We start from the raw sequence: 15,981 nt of genomic DNA, 5'->3' as shown, positions 1-15,981 counted from the left end.
TGCCTAATTCCCCTGCCTTTGAGTATGAGCTATCCTACTGACACACTTCTAAGAAATAAAATACGGCAGAAGTGATGGTCTGTGACCTCTCAGACTTGGTCTTAAAAGACTACATCTTCTATCTTGCTCTTTCTGATAGACTACACACAGTAGACCCACATGAGGAGGAACTGAGGGCTCCTGACAATATCCAGCACCCTGTGAGTAAATCATTTTGGGAGTGTACCCTTCTGCCCTCATCAAGCCTTCAGATCACTGCAGTCATGGCTGTCATCTTGGCTACTATCTCTTGAGAAACTCTAAGACAGAACCACCCAGCTAAGCCACTCTCTGGCTTCTCACTGAAACTGTGTGAGATGCCAAATGTTTATTGTTTCAAGTCACTAAGTTTTGAAGTAAGTTGTACAGGAATAGATAACTAATACAATGCAGTAATCCAGCCTTCATTCTTTTCAACTTTAAAGTGAATGATCAGTATTTTTTAAACTAATTGGAAATACCGTATCATGTTCTAAATGCCTACACAGACATTCCTGTGGTATGGACATGCTACACTAGGCAATTAACAACTTGAGTTTTTAACACATTTTTATTGTGTATATGTCCTTACAATACAAAGCTATAAGATGGACTGCATCATTAAAATGTTTTACAAGAAACCATATAAAGGCCTACAATTTAGAAAATAAACTCCCTCTTATACACCAAACTGTATTCAATTCAATTTTTTATTGTTGTTTTGGTTTTCAGTTAACAGGTTTTCCTGCAGGACAAAAATAATCCCTGATTCATGTATTTCATTCCCTGCTCCTACATCTGTTTATATCAATATATGCATATATTAATCAAATTTAAGTAAACTATGTCCTTTCTAGCCTCAAGTTTTTAAGTGACCCACTGTTTCTTTCTAAAGCATACAATTTTGCTTTCTTTGAAATGGCACCTTTCCTTCTGTTTGTACTCATATTTTACTGATTTATATAATAATGAATTAAATAATGAAAATGCAACAACACAGCTGGCATAAAGTTTTTAGAATGACTAAACCTGAGTATTAGTGAAGTAAAATACAACTAGCAGAAACAGAACTGTAACAGCACAGTACTCAGTAGCCTACCAGCAACAGACATTAAGCTTACAGAGGTCTTCAGTCAGTATGTTATTCAGAGAGAATTAAGTATCAGTTAATCTAGTCAGTTAACTGGAGGGCAAGAAAGAGAAATTCTACTGCAGGCTAATGTCTACACAGGCATTTAGAACACGATGTGGTATTTCCAGTTACTGTCAAACAGACTAGTCAACAAATGGTCGTGGGACACTAGAGATCTTTTGGGAAAAAAAATTACATGAAAATATTCCATATTGTTGATAGATTAATAACCTAAATGTTTTAAAGGGTAAAGTAAAATAACTTTGTTAGATTAATAATGTTTTAATCATCCCAGGGTGGAGAAAGCTTTCCTATGGGTAAGTAAAAATACTTGCCACAAATATAACACAGGACTAATATCCATAACATATAAAATACCCTTAAAACTCAACAAGAAAGATATTAATTATCAAAATTTTTAAATGGGAAAAGAATATGAGCAGGAAAACTATGGTTTTAAAAAAAAGGCCAAAATGTTCAAACTCACCAGTAAAATAAACAAACAGATAAATAAATAAATAAAATTAATAAAATAAGATCTCCATTAGCCAGGAAAAAAAAATTCAGAGCATTAATGCCTATTTTTGGCTAAGGTGCCCTGTTGGTGGGAACAGAAATAAGTTTAGGCTTCTCAGCAGTTACTATAAATCAAATTGTACAATGCTTTCTATATCCTTTAATACAATTCTACTTCTAGGAATTTATATCATAAGAATACTTGCACATATACACAAAAACCCATATAATAAAAATGTCTATTTTAACCATGAAAATGAAAAATTGTGCCCTGCCCCCACAAAAAAAAACCCACAAAAAAACTAGGCTACAACCTAGTTGTTTTAGCATAAGAAAAAAGCAGCCCCTGACATCTCAGAGCTAACCTGGTAGTATCAGCCAGACCTTGGTTTTGCTCTGAGCTGGTGACCCTAACAGGGATGTTCCCCTGATGAACATAAACAATTTCACAGAATGTAAACATCAGACAAGGCCACTGTGTGACTTGTGTCACCATGATGTGACTTGTGACACCAAGTGTCATAACTCTGTAATGATATCCAAACACAGATAGAACGAACATGGTCAAAGCCATAAAAAATACCCCGGTCCAGGCCAATATTACCAATCACAGCTTGAGCCTTGGTCCAGTCTTCTTCCCTCCTTCTAGATAAAGACTTACTAAGATACCCATCATGGAATTGTCCAGTTTCCTGACAGTATCCAATCCAGAGTAAAGCCCCAGTTTCTTAAATCCTCCCCCCGAATTATCTAATGTGTGCCCATTCTACAGTAAGTCCTTTCTAACATCTTACTGAGATACCCTATAGTTCCCCATGGTATGCATTCTCCTCTGCTGCAAAAAGTAATAAACTCAACGTGTTCAACTATAGATGTGTACCTGGCATCTTTGTCTTGAGAGCACGGGCAGAGGAATGGTTAACTGTGGAATATCCATCCTTTGGAATACCAAATAACTGTTAAATAAACTGAAGTGGATTTATAATACTGACATAAAAAGATCTCCAAGATATTAACTGGAAAAAAAAGATGCAGAATATGTATGAATCCATAAGTGCTGAAACAAACATTGTGATATGACAGCACAGAGCAAAGTGTAGACAGATATGTGCTATTCTGTTAATAGCACTGACCATTAGAAAGTAAGATCAAAGTGTGACTGGGAACTTTAGAGGAGTAGAGGAGACTGGGAACTTTCCATTATTGCTTCAAACATATTGCTTGGTGGGTAGGGAATAGCTCAGTGGTAGAGTGCGTGCTTAGCATGCACGAGGTCCTAGGTTCAAACCCCAGTACCTCCATTAAAAAAAATATGAATAAATAAACTAATTACCCCTCCCAAAACAAACAAAAAAAGGCCTACTAAAAAAATACACTTTTCTTCTTAACACATTGAGTAATTTACACATAATATACATAATTAAAGGATATGAATAAAGTAAAATAAAATGGAACTTCTTGCTCAGAACAGTTGTTTCAAAGTATAAGTTTCTAGTGGTCTCCTCTGCTTCATGCCCTTGACTATGTCTAACCTAGGGAACCATTATTAGGAAGCCACTATTCTTATTTCATACTCAATTATAAAGATGGTTTTTAAGCCATTTTCTTTTAAATACAAGGTTCCCCATGACCGAGACTGCCAGACATCTAATTATCAGATAAATGAATACAATATCCAATAGAATGATTAAGATATTCACATATATGAATTTGAAGCCAAAATTAAATTAAAATACAAAAGAAAACATAAAGTATCTCAGTAAAGTTAAATGATAGTTTGTGAAAGCAACCTAAATGTTTCCAATTTTTGAAAACTCATTCTCAAAGAATATCTTTTAATTTTAAATGGACTGTACACAATAAAACATTTTCTTTTGTAAATCAAATTAGAGTACTAAATTGTGTCTGAATAACCTTCACTGACAGTTTTACAGTGTCCTAATAATAAAGCTTTACGTAACTAGTATCTATAATGTCCTGGTTTCACCCAATCACTTTCTTCTTCCAGTCAAAAAAGTTAATCTATTTTCCATTCTATTGAAAATCATTCTGAAATAACATTTCACAGCTGAATTGCAAAAGAATTAAAATTTCATTGATAAATGGAGCACTTACTGAATGACTACAAGGTACAAGTACTATATTAAATAGGTGCTCTGACTTTTTGCCATCTCATTGAATTATTCCAAACTCTATGAAGCTGAAATTACTATCCTTCCCTAAGAAGATAAAGAGCTCTGTTCAAAAAGATTTAATAATTTGCCTGGAACTCCACTGCTAGAAATGGCAGGACCAAATTTCAGATCCTGGTCAAACACATTTCAAAAGTTTGTCTTTCCTGTATTCCACACTTTCATGAAAAGAAGCCACTTCTCATGTTTCTAAACAAATTATATTTCAGAACTCAGAGCAACTTATAGAATAACTACTGCCCCCCCCCAAAAAAAGTCCACTATGAACAAAACTACTACATTCAGTTTTTCTTTCAGGCCAATGTAATATACAATATCTTAAATTAGATAACTGAGTTAACAAAACATACTACAACAACTTCAATGTCCACAAATTGTACATAAATGACACTATAAATGGCAAATAAGTAATACATAAACTGTACATGTTTATGAAAAACATCTCAAAACAGTTTGGGGACCTCTTAGTTACAGCTATAAGGAGACAAGCTTTGAACAAAGCATTTTTCTAAAATACATGTACACTTATAGAAAATGCTACTCAAGTTTTAAAAAAGTGGTCAAGCTAAATTAAATAAGGATGCCACTTACTAGTATTATTAGACATTGACATTTAAAAATTTGCCCTTTTAAAAGGGAGTGATCTTTTTCTGGAGAAAGGCTTTCATCACTAATAACTGTTAACTTTATTTGGAAGAAAAAAATTTCCTCTTTCCTTTTTTTTTTTTTTTGCTAAATCTTTAAAGAAAGATGTTTTAAATTAATTGCAATTTGATTGAGTAATGTCTCTATGCACCATAACGCTTTCAATATGTATTAAGCACACACAGTTCCAAGAACTTAACTCCTCTTGTATTTCTTCAACTAGGCAAACCACTGGCTCCCTATTAATAAACTAAACTGTAGAAAATAAGCTGAGATTCAGGTTTAGAGAAGAACATCCTGACATATAACTGAGCGGGACCAACAAGTCACCTGTCACTCTAAGACACAGCCTCATAAAGGAAATCCAGTAACTCTCTTCTAGATCTTTACATGCAGTTTAAAGATGTATCACAAGTTGACGCTCTTTTTTAGTAGCAGAAACAAGAGAGTTTTTCAGATAAATGGAAAAATAAATTAGGACAGAATGAATTCCCTAAATATTAAGAAACAGAACATATTACTTTAAATTAAGCACTAATACCACAATAAAATGACGATATGATAAAGAACAAAATTTTAAACATAATTTTGTTTTTTGCTTTCCTAAGGAATTTTCTACTTCCTACATGTACTCTCTCCCAAGTGATATTTCTCTAAAATTAAGGATTGTAAACCACAAGCTAAACTGACTTGGAATTACAATGCATCTAGAAACCTGTGTGTTGAACTGCTGCCACCTGCCGGCTCCTAACAAAATCTAAAGGTCAGGCAACTTGCGGATTTCCTTCCTTGGGCCCTGGAGCCTTCACTTTGATCACAATAGTCTTTTGCCCAGATTAACAAGGATGGTCATTTTTGTACATCAGCCACAAGAAAAGAACTTCTCTGGGCTCTGTGCATGTGTACCTCTGATTTAAAAAAAAAAGAAAAAGGAAAAGGAAAAGAAATCAGTCAATAAAATGGATATTGTAACAACTTGTTTTCTGTTAAGAAAAAAAAGCCAATGCGTAGCCAGCAGCCAATACTCTTCACCTGCCCCAACACAGTTCAAAAAGCAAGTCAATTCCCTTTGCTGCTAATCAGAAAAATAATAAGAAATAAGTGCGGTATTTTTCTGTACCACAGGTGCAGAGTTTCTCAAAACTGGGTCACCAGACCACAACCAACCCTGTCAAACTGAATCAGAATCTTTGGGAACCATAACCTGAAATTAGCTTTTTGTTTTGACCAATTACTCCAAGTGATTCTGATGTGGAATACAGTTTGAAAACCAAAGACAAAAAGCTGAATTAATTAAGCAGAAAATAAACTAAAACAACGCCAAACATGCTTCTTCTAAAGTTTGATTAAGGAAAGACAGAAAAAGGAAAAAGTGAGAAAAGATGGCAATATTTTCCCTAGAAAAAAAATACAATATTACCCTAGAAACAGAGTTGGAACAAACCAATTATCGCAGAATAAATTGGATGGGTGTTTAGAGAACTACTATTGAAAAGAACAACAGGATACATAGTAGGTCCAAGAAGAATATTTAACATAAGAAACAGATCATTCCAATCCTGAACTATTCCAGTTCCAGAAAGCTCTCCAATTCAAGGAAGCCACCAAAACTAATCAAAATCTGACAGATATTGTGAAGGAAAAGCCCAGATGGGCTAACGAGCTAAGTCACAAATCTAAGTGTGATAAGTGTCGGTTTACTGATATAAGTTCTGCCGGGCTAACTCGTAAATCTGAAGTTTAGTGTCAGTTTACTGGGCTAACAAGCTAACTCGTAAATCCAAGCTCAACAAGTGTCAGTAACGTGATCTGTTCCGAATTGATAAGCTCCAGTGTACTGATTCCTTGCTTTTTGTTGTTTGAACCTTATTGGCTAATAGCCCATACTTGTAATTAATCCTATAAAACCTCATGTGCACGTCTTGGAGGTGCTCAGAGCTTCGGAGCAGAAGCCCCTCTGAGCCCGCCGGCATAGTAAATCTGAGTACTCCAACCCTCTGAGTGGTGCTTGTTTCTTGGCTGGCCTGTCATTTCCGTAACAATATCAACAAAAATCAAAATAAAAAACCAATATAAGTGGTGAAAACAAACACAAATATTCTAAATAAAATGTCAGCAAATAGAATTCAGAAATGTATCAAAATAATAACACACTCTTACCAAAAAGAATTATTCTAGGAACTTAAGGAATTAGGAAATTAAGGAATAACTATCAATTTAATTCACTACATGGATAAATTAATAAAAGGTACACAATCATTAACAACTGGTGGGTGCTGAACAGGTATGAAATAAAATTCAGCAGGTAAAATAGAAACATTAAATAGAAACAGACATTGAAAGAAACAACTTTAAAACAATAAAAGCTATTTATCTAAAACCAACAGTTAAGTATTCTCGTAAGTAAATTTAAAAGCCATTACAATTAAAAACAAAAGCGAGGGGTGGGAAAGGATAAATTTGGGAATTTGAGATTTGCAAATGTTAGCCACTATATATAAAAATAGGTTAAAAACCCTCAAATTTCTTCTATGTAGCACAAGGAACTGTATTCAATATCTTGTAATAACCTTTAATGAAAAAGAATATGAAAATGAATATATGTATATATACATGACAGGGACATTGTGCTGTACACCAGAAATCAACACATTGTATCTAACTACACTTCAATTAAAAAAAAATGATTTGATTAAAAAAAATCAAAAGCTAAACAGGGATACTTGCAATCCCCATTATCATTCAATTGTTTTAGAAGTTCTATTTAGTAACAGTAATAACACAAAAATGAAATGACACAGGAATGTTATATCCCACTTTCAAAAACACTGGAAAAAAGAGATAAAACTACTTCCTTTTGCTAATGATGGAATTGTTTACTCTGAAAAACTAAATGGGAGTAAGTAAAAATTACTGAATTATCAAATAAAGTGGCCATTTACACAACAAAAAGTCTTTATCAATAAGCACCTAGAAAAGAAAATAGAAAAAACTATATTCTATTAACAAAAGAGGCAGAAACCATAAAATTTTTGAGAATAAACTTAATGAGCATAAGATCAAGGGAAAACTATAAAAATCTTACTTAAGGATGTAAAAACAGATCTAAATAAATGAAAGGACATACCATTATTTTGGGATTTAAGAAAAAAAAAAAAACACAAAAAAACTCCCCAAATCAATATAAATTACCTAGCCTGGCAAAAACCTGGAGATTTCTCTATTACAAGTTTTAACTAGACTGACCTGGCCATCAGGCCCAGCCAAGTCTAGGGGTAAAGGACACCACGGAAAGAAAATCAGGGAGGCAGAGAACGGCCATGTATTAAAAGATGAGACTACAAACGCTTTTCCTTCCTTTGGATTCCAGAAAGCCAGGGTGAGGCCTTACACCTCTCAGACAAGAAACCAGAGAACTCGTCTCTGGGGCCACCTGCCTGCCCAGGAGATATGACCTACAAAAATCAACATTCAGGTCAGGGATTTCTCACTTAAACATTACAGCAGTCACTTACCAGTTGGGGGTAAAAACAAAAAAAGGTATATGGTAGGTCTTTTCAATAAAGGATCAAATAAACTATTTTCAGAGTGTATATTATGCCTCTTCAAATAAATAATTCAAGGACTTTGTAATTAAATTGCTAAAATAGGAATATATATGAAGTACTAAAAGAATTCGGGGATGAGAATAACTGAGAACTAGGAAAGAATGCAACTTGTAGAAATTTTCCCAGAAGTCATGCATTCTAAATTACAGTTTCCTTAAAGATTTCCAGTCAAGACGGCAGAGTGGTAGGACGATGAGCACTGCCTCTCCTCACAACTACAACGAAACCACAACTGAATGCTAAACAACCATCAAAAAAAAAAAAAAAAAAAAAAAAAAGACTGGAACCTAGCAAAAGAGATCTTCTGCAACTGGAAACATAAAGAGAGAATCACACCAGGATGGTAGAAGGGGCGTGCTCACGATATAATTGGGCCCTATGCCCCTCAGTGGGCAACCCACAAGCCGAAGAATAGTTAAGTTGCAGAGGCCCTCCCACAGGAGTGAGAGCTCTAAGCCCCACGTCAAGCTCCCTCCAAGAGCCCCACGGGACTAGGGAAAACAGAGACTCCAACTGCTTGGGAAGCTTATAGGGAAACTCATGTGCACCAAGTCCAAGGGCAGAAGCAGTGATTTCATAGGAACCTGGGCCAAGCCTGACTGCTGGATTTGGAGGGTGTCCTGGGGACACGGGGGATGGCTGTGGCTCACCCAGGGGACATAAAAGCTGGTGGCGGACATTCCAGGAGTGTTCATCTACATGAGCTTTCCTGGAGGCTGGCATCTTGACTGGATCATTAGCACCAAGACCTAGCCCCACCCAACAGCCAGTAGGGAAGCCTCAGGCCAGACAACATACACAATGGAAACAGAGCCACCGCCATCAGCTGACTTCCTGAGCCACAAATGCCTCTAGATGACATGGCCCTACCCACCAGAGGTCCAGGATCAAGCTTCACCCAGCAGTGGGCAGGCACCTGGCTCCTGCTGCCAGGAAACCTGCATAAGCCTCTACTCCAGCCTCATCCACCAGGGGCAGATACTAGAAATAAGAAGACAATAACCCCAAAGCCTGTGGAAGGAATCCACAAACACATAGAAAGATAGATATGAGGCAGCAAAGGAGTATCTCCCAGGACAAGGCACAAGATAAAATCCCAGAAGAAGAAATAAGTGATGAGGAGATAGGTAATTTATTTGAGAAAGAGATCAAAGTAATGATGGCCAAGATGTTCAGAGAACTCAAGAGGAGTATAGATGCACAGAGCGAAGTTTTTAGCAAGGAGCTGGAAAATATAAAGAATATCCAAAACAGAGCTGAAGAAAAAAATCACTGAAATGATTAACACACTATGAGGAACAAAGAATAGACTAAATTAGGCAGAAGAACAGATCAGTGAGCTAGAAGACAGATTAGTGGAAATCACTACTGCAGAACAGAGAAAAGAAAAAAGAATGAAAAGAAATGAGGCTAGTTTAAGAGAACTCTGGGACAACATGAAACACACTAATAGTCACATTATAAGGGTCCCAGAAAGAAAAGAGAAAGGACCTGAGAAAATTTTTGGAGAGATAATCACTGAAAACTTTCCCAATTTGGGAAAGTTAACAGTCACCCAGCTCCAGGAAGCACAGAGACTACCACACAGAATCAACCCAAAGAGAAACACACTAAGGCACATAGTCATCAAATTGACAAGAATTAAGGATAAGGAGAAAATATTAAAATTAGCAAGAGAAAAGCAACAAATAACATACAAGGGAACTCCCATAAGGTTATCAGCTGATTTTTCAGCAGAAACTCTACAGGCCAGAAGGGAGTGGCATGATATATTTAAGAGATGAAAGGGGAAATCTTACAACCAAGAATACTCTATCCAGCAAAGCTCTTGTTCAGACTTGATGGAAAAAATCAAAAGCTTCACAAATAAAAGCTGAAAGATTTCAGAACTACCAAACCAGCTTTGTAATAAATGTTAAAGGACCTCCTCGAGTCATCAAACCATAAGAAAAGAACAAAAAGGAGAAAAAAAAAGACCTACAAAAGATTGCTTTGGCTGTTCAGGGTCTTTTATGGTTCCTTGTGAATTCTGGTATTGTTCTACTGCTGTGAGGAATGTTGTGGGTATTCTGATGGGGGTTGCATTGGATCTGGAGATTGCTTTGGATAGTGTGGCCATTTTGATACTGTTGATTCTTCCAATCCAAGAGCACAAGAAATCTTTCCATTTTTTGTGTCATTTTAGTTTTCAGAATATAGGTTACTTCTTTGGTTAGGTTTATTTCTGGGTATTTTGTTGTTTTTGATGTAATAGAAATGTTTATGCCAGTTATAAAATTCTGGTTTTTGAAGTGAAAAGAAAAAAAAAGTGAATGAAGGGCCGCAAATGGCAAAATATCCTTCTTTATTGATGTGTACTTAGGATGCTTCCATATCTTGGCAATTATAATAAATGTAATATTTATTATATTTATAATTTATTTATAAAAATATAAATAATGTTGCTGTTAATAGCAGGGTATATGTATCTTTTTTAATTAATTCTTATTTTGTGGTTGGCTTTATTCCTTTGATAACCATGTAAGTTTAAAAAGCTAAAGCTCTAAAAATTCTTAGAGAAACAATGAACAGTACATACATGTAAATTAAAAAATATATGTGCAGTTAAAAAAAAAAAGAGCTATCAAGCCATGAAAGACATGGAAGAAACTTAAAAGACATATTACTAAATGAAAGAAGCCAGTCTGAAAAGGCTACAAACTGCACGATTCCAACCAAATGACATTCTGGAAAAGGCACAGCTACAGAAACAATAAAAAGATCGTGGTTTCCAGGGGTTTGAGGGGAGGGAGGGAGGCAAGGAATGAACAGATGGAGCACAAGGGGTTTTTAGGGCAATGAAATTATTCTGTATGACACTATAATGGTTGTTACATGTCACTAAGCATTTGTAAAAACCCACAGAATGTACAACATCAAGAGTGAACCCTAATGTAAACTATGGACTTTGGTAGATAATAATGTGTCCATGTCGGTTCAATCGATGGTACCACATATGTCACACTGATGAGGGATGTTGAGAGTAGGGGACTATATACGTGTGGGTGGGGAGGGCTATGTGCGAACTCTGTATTTCCTGCTCAATTCTGCTGTGAACCGGAAGCTGCTCTAAAAAAGTAAAGTCTATTAGCTAAATAAATAAATAAATAAATAAATAGCTGTTTCCTTATTGCTTTCCAATGAAGAGAAAAAATTCTAATTTTACCAGGAAGCTAAACAAATTTAAATGTACACTATATATACAGAAAGATGTACATTGGTTTGAATATGTACAAATATGTACAAAAAAGGCTGCTATTTCAATGTCAAGTTCAACCTGGGGAAAAGAGGGAGGGAAGCAGTCCAGATTTTACTGTAAATAAACTGGAAGAGACTTCATTCTATAGGCTGCAGCACTCCCAGTGCCTACAAGAATGCATAACATACAGTAGGTATTCAGTAAACATTTTGAATGTCGAGTGAATGGTATAAATTAGACTATGTGACTTAGGCTCCGTAAGTCAATATTCTTATAGAATATCCAGATTTTAGATTTGTCTTCCTAAACAAAATATTAACTAAATCATAAAAAAACATAAAAGCCCTTAAATTTAAGACACAATAAAATGCAAACTATGCATATGCAGAGTATGGAAGTGTTTGATGATTTCTGGGCAATACAGTACACATTTATGTGTACAGGGCATCTGGCTTGTGTGTACACACTATGCCAGCATCTATAGTACACATGGATACAGTGTCTTTAATGAGTCAATAGACAAGCAAAGAGAGACTAAACTATGTAAGGAACTATAATGAATTATTCTAAGGTGTCCACAGAAGCTAGACAATAGGACAGAAAATGGAATTAAAGACATAATAGTCTTTGCTCTAATTCCACATCAAGTAAGCTATCAAAAAAATTACCAAAAAAAGCTATCAAATAAAACGATTTCCTATGGAAACTTTCCAATAAAAGAAAAACACACTGACCAGTCCACACGGCTTATCTATAGTATTTCAAATGCAGTCACGAAACTTTCATACCAGATTTCCAATCAATTTTGTGATTTAAGTTGGAATTAGTATCCCAAATCGTGATTATCAATGAATGAACTGATAAAACCATGCTTTTGGTCCTAAAATGTGACCCTGTCAGCAGCCCTCTCCCAGCCAAGCATAGTATGGCACTATTTCCTCTTCCATACTACTTCTGCATCTTATCCTTATTTCCACTGTGACACATTTCCAATTTATTTGTGTATGGCTACTAAGCACATGTTTGTTGAAGAAAAATAAATATTTCTTACTCAGTAAAATTATTTATGTCAACAAACCAAAGACTCATACTTGTACATGAAGAAGAAATAAGAGGATCCTACAAGAATGCAAAGCCAACTTCAGAGTCAGAACAAGCTTTAAACAACTGTTATCCATTAAATAAACATACATACTGATTAAGCCTCCTACTGGCTGCAAGGATTATAGAAATATAAGACTCACAGCCTAGACCAAAGGTCAGCAAACTATAGCCCATGAGCCAAATTAGCCTGTTTTTGTAAATAAAGTTTTACTGGGATGTAGCCACACTCACTGTTTACATATTGTGTATGCTGTTTTCACACTAGTACGGCAAAACAGAGCAGTTGTGACATAAGACTGTCTAGCCCATAAACCATTTATTACCTGGCCCTGTGCAGAAAAAGTTTGCCAATCCCTAGCCTAGGGGGAATTCACAGTTCATGCAGATCTGAGAAGCCATGGTTTGAATATCCCAGGGGAGCGAAGGGAGGACGTGAGGGCATAGATCAAAGGGTTAGCTGAAAATTAAGTGAACATGGAGAAGCAGCCTGACACAGAAATAAAGGAGAGTGTTCCAGGTAGAGTAAATTACATGGGAAAAGGGCTTGAGGCAAAAGGATACAGGGCAGGTTTAAGTAACTGCAGGAGACAGGTATTGTCAGAGTGTAGTGTACAAAGTGGGGAAAGACAAGGCTGGAGAAAAGGGCATTATAAGCTGCATTTGCCAAGGTGAAGAGTTTGTATTTTTTAAGAATATATATCACTTTAAGCTCACACCAAGAAAATCGAAATCAAACACACCCAGAAAAAACCCCACCTCTGGAAGAACATACAAGAAACTAATTGAAAGAAGTTATAGAGGGCAAACGGGTCCTGAACCAGGACAGATTTTTAAAATCACATGAATACATCACCTATTCTAAAATTACATATTAAAAAGTGTGGGTTTTGTCATAAAAGAAATATTTAAGGAATTTAAATGAGAAGTGATAAGATTAGACAAGCAAATTCGATAGATTATTCTGCAGCTGCAACGCAGAGAAAGGCTAGAAGGAGCAGAGAGCAGTCAGGAAGGTATTAACAGACCACTGACGATTTAACGCAAATATATGAACAATGTATTGTGGAGCTTACATCAAATGAAGAAGTAAAAACATGACAGCCTTCAAAGGATGGGAAAAGAAGTAAAAGAATTATATTACTGTAAGATTTTTACATTCTTTTTTAAGTGAAATAACATCAATTAGAGGTAAAGTAGGATATAGAAAGGATGAATACTACAAACTCTACATTAACCATTAAAAATAATAATACAAGTATGTTTCAATAAAAAGCCAAAAGAGAAAATTATGTAGAATTTTAAGAAAAAATTTTATAAAAAAGAAACTGTGATGAATTAAAAACCAGGTAGGAACAGACACACAAAGGAACAAGGCACAAATGGGATAAAATGAAAAGAATCAGCAAAATGGTAACAAACACCCAACCATTTCAGTAATTACATTAAATATAAATGTACTAAGCCAATTTAAGGACAGAGATTATCATTATGGCTAAAAAACAAAACCCAACTATATGCTCTTTACAAGAGACACATTTAAAAAAATAACAATGACAAATTACAAGAAAAAGAACAGAAAAAGACAAATGTTAATAAAAAAAAAAAAGGCCAGAGCAGCTATATTAATATCAGAGAAACTATTTCTAGAGTCCAGAGACAAAGAGGGACATTTCATAACAATAAAAGGACTGATCTATAGCAGACAAAACAATCCTAAATGTTTGTACCCAATTAACATATTTAAAAATGAAGCAAAAATTAAAAAGGAAAAACACAAATCACTGTCATAGTCAGGGTTAACACCGCACACAGAAAAAAGCAGACATGAACAGTTACATCAATATTGAGATATAAAACCCGCTAGAGTAGTTGCCTTTCGGTGGGAGTGTAGGGGAATAACTGTCAATAGCAAGAAAAAAGGGAAAATTTAAAATTGAATCAAACAAAACAAAGCCTCACATAAATTGATGACAGGATTCCATACATTAAAGGTATGTGTACCTCAACTCTCTAGACATCAGATTAAAAGCAAAAATTAAGGTTCAAATTTATTGGAAAATCCAAGTATTACAGATGTTTTTCTTACCAGCATCACTGTTAAATTCATAATTCTCCCAAGGTTATCAATGTAGTAGACGCTGTCTTGATACCACGAATCACAGTGTAGGTAATTATACATTCCAAAAGCATGCATGTGTTCCAGGGTATATTGATCATCTCGAAGTTTTACTTCTGCCACAGCTGAAACATAAGAAAAATATTAAGAGTTTTGCTTCAGATTGTTCCTTCCTGCAGGATGCCAATGAGGCAAAAAAAAAAAAAAAAAAAATCACAGAATGCTAATCACCAAGGCCTTCAGGACAATTTACCCTATTATTCATTCAAAAACAATTTCTAAGCACCTACTGGGCACTGTGTGCAGAGAATATACAGTGAGTAAAACTGACAAGGCCCCTGCCCTTACAGAACTTAGAATACAGTGGCCATGGGAGATGGAGCTTTTCATACCACTCTCTTTCCTTTTGGGTACCTCCCCCTTGTAATTATGAATGAAAAGAACAGAGAAATTCTAAACTTAAAAGATTTCCTGTCCTTTGGGCAAATATTAAGTCCACTTATAAAGGGAATGTTTCTATTATCTCTTTACACAATTATGGAAACAAAGGCAAGTGTAAATGGTGACTTCTCTAACGTTATACCACATCTTTCCCAAGAGTACAGAACAAAACAATATCATACTTGGAACAGAAACAAGGTTCCCTACTTAAAAGAACAGGGCTTTTTCCACAGGGCATTAGCGGCTTCCATAATTTTATTTTACTTTTTTCCAGCTTTACTGAGATATAATTGGCATATAACATTATATAAGTTTAAAGTATACAACATAATGATTTGATATATGATCTATATTGTAAAATAACTACCAAAATAAGTTTACTTAACACAATCATCACCTCACATAGTTACAACTGCTTTTCTTGTTATGAGAACTTTTAAGATCTACTCTTAGCTGCTTCCATAATTTTACATCTGCCACATGTGATCTCTGCCTCCCACTCCTCCTTCCGTTCTATGTAGATACAAACCTGTACAGGTCAGGGCCATCAGTGACCTAGAATTAATTTCTGTTCCAACAGGAAATACATAAGTAGACTATGCTGGGCCAGTATCTTACCTTAATTATAAAACTCACCTTACTGTATTCTGATTGCAAATATTTACACCTTCTGTCTAGAATGCTTACCTGTTCCTACTTCTGTTAGCTGCCTGGAGTCCTGGCTGACTTATATTTATTCAGCAAATATTTTAATAGGCACAAATGATACAATGATGATCAAACAACATAGAATCTACCTTCTTAGCATTTATGATCCAGTGGGGAAATGGACAGATGATAGTCAAATAAATAAATAGAAAATTAAACTGTAATAAATGTTACAAAGAAAAATTACTGGGAACCGTGAGAACAAATAACATTGGAAGCTGATCTACTTGGGGATTAATGAGGCTTTCAAAAATCTGAGCCAA

At 35.2% G+C, this 15,981-nt stretch overlaps 1 protein-coding gene across 1 annotated transcript in view; it reads right to left on the bottom strand.

Annotated features, from left to right (window-relative positions):
- Positions 1-15,981, bottom strand: part of NUDCD1 (NudC domain containing 1) — a 62,255-nt gene that overhangs the window by 37,393 nt on the left and 8,881 nt on the right. The window contains exon 2 of the mRNA XM_031439496.2: positions 14,540-14,694. Coding sequence (XP_031295356.1) covers positions 14,540-14,694 — 155 coding nt within the window. The remainder of the gene's footprint in view (positions 1-14,539; positions 14,695-15,981) is intronic.

The sequence above is a fragment of the Camelus dromedarius genome, chromosome 20 (genome assembly GCF_036321535.1).
Source record: "Camelus dromedarius isolate mCamDro1 chromosome 20, mCamDro1.pat, whole genome shotgun sequence".
Taxonomy (NCBI): Eukaryota; Metazoa; Chordata; class Mammalia; order Artiodactyla; family Camelidae; genus Camelus; species Camelus dromedarius.
Note: the sequence above shows the minus strand (reverse complement) of the source record. Positions and strands in the feature narration are given on the sequence as shown.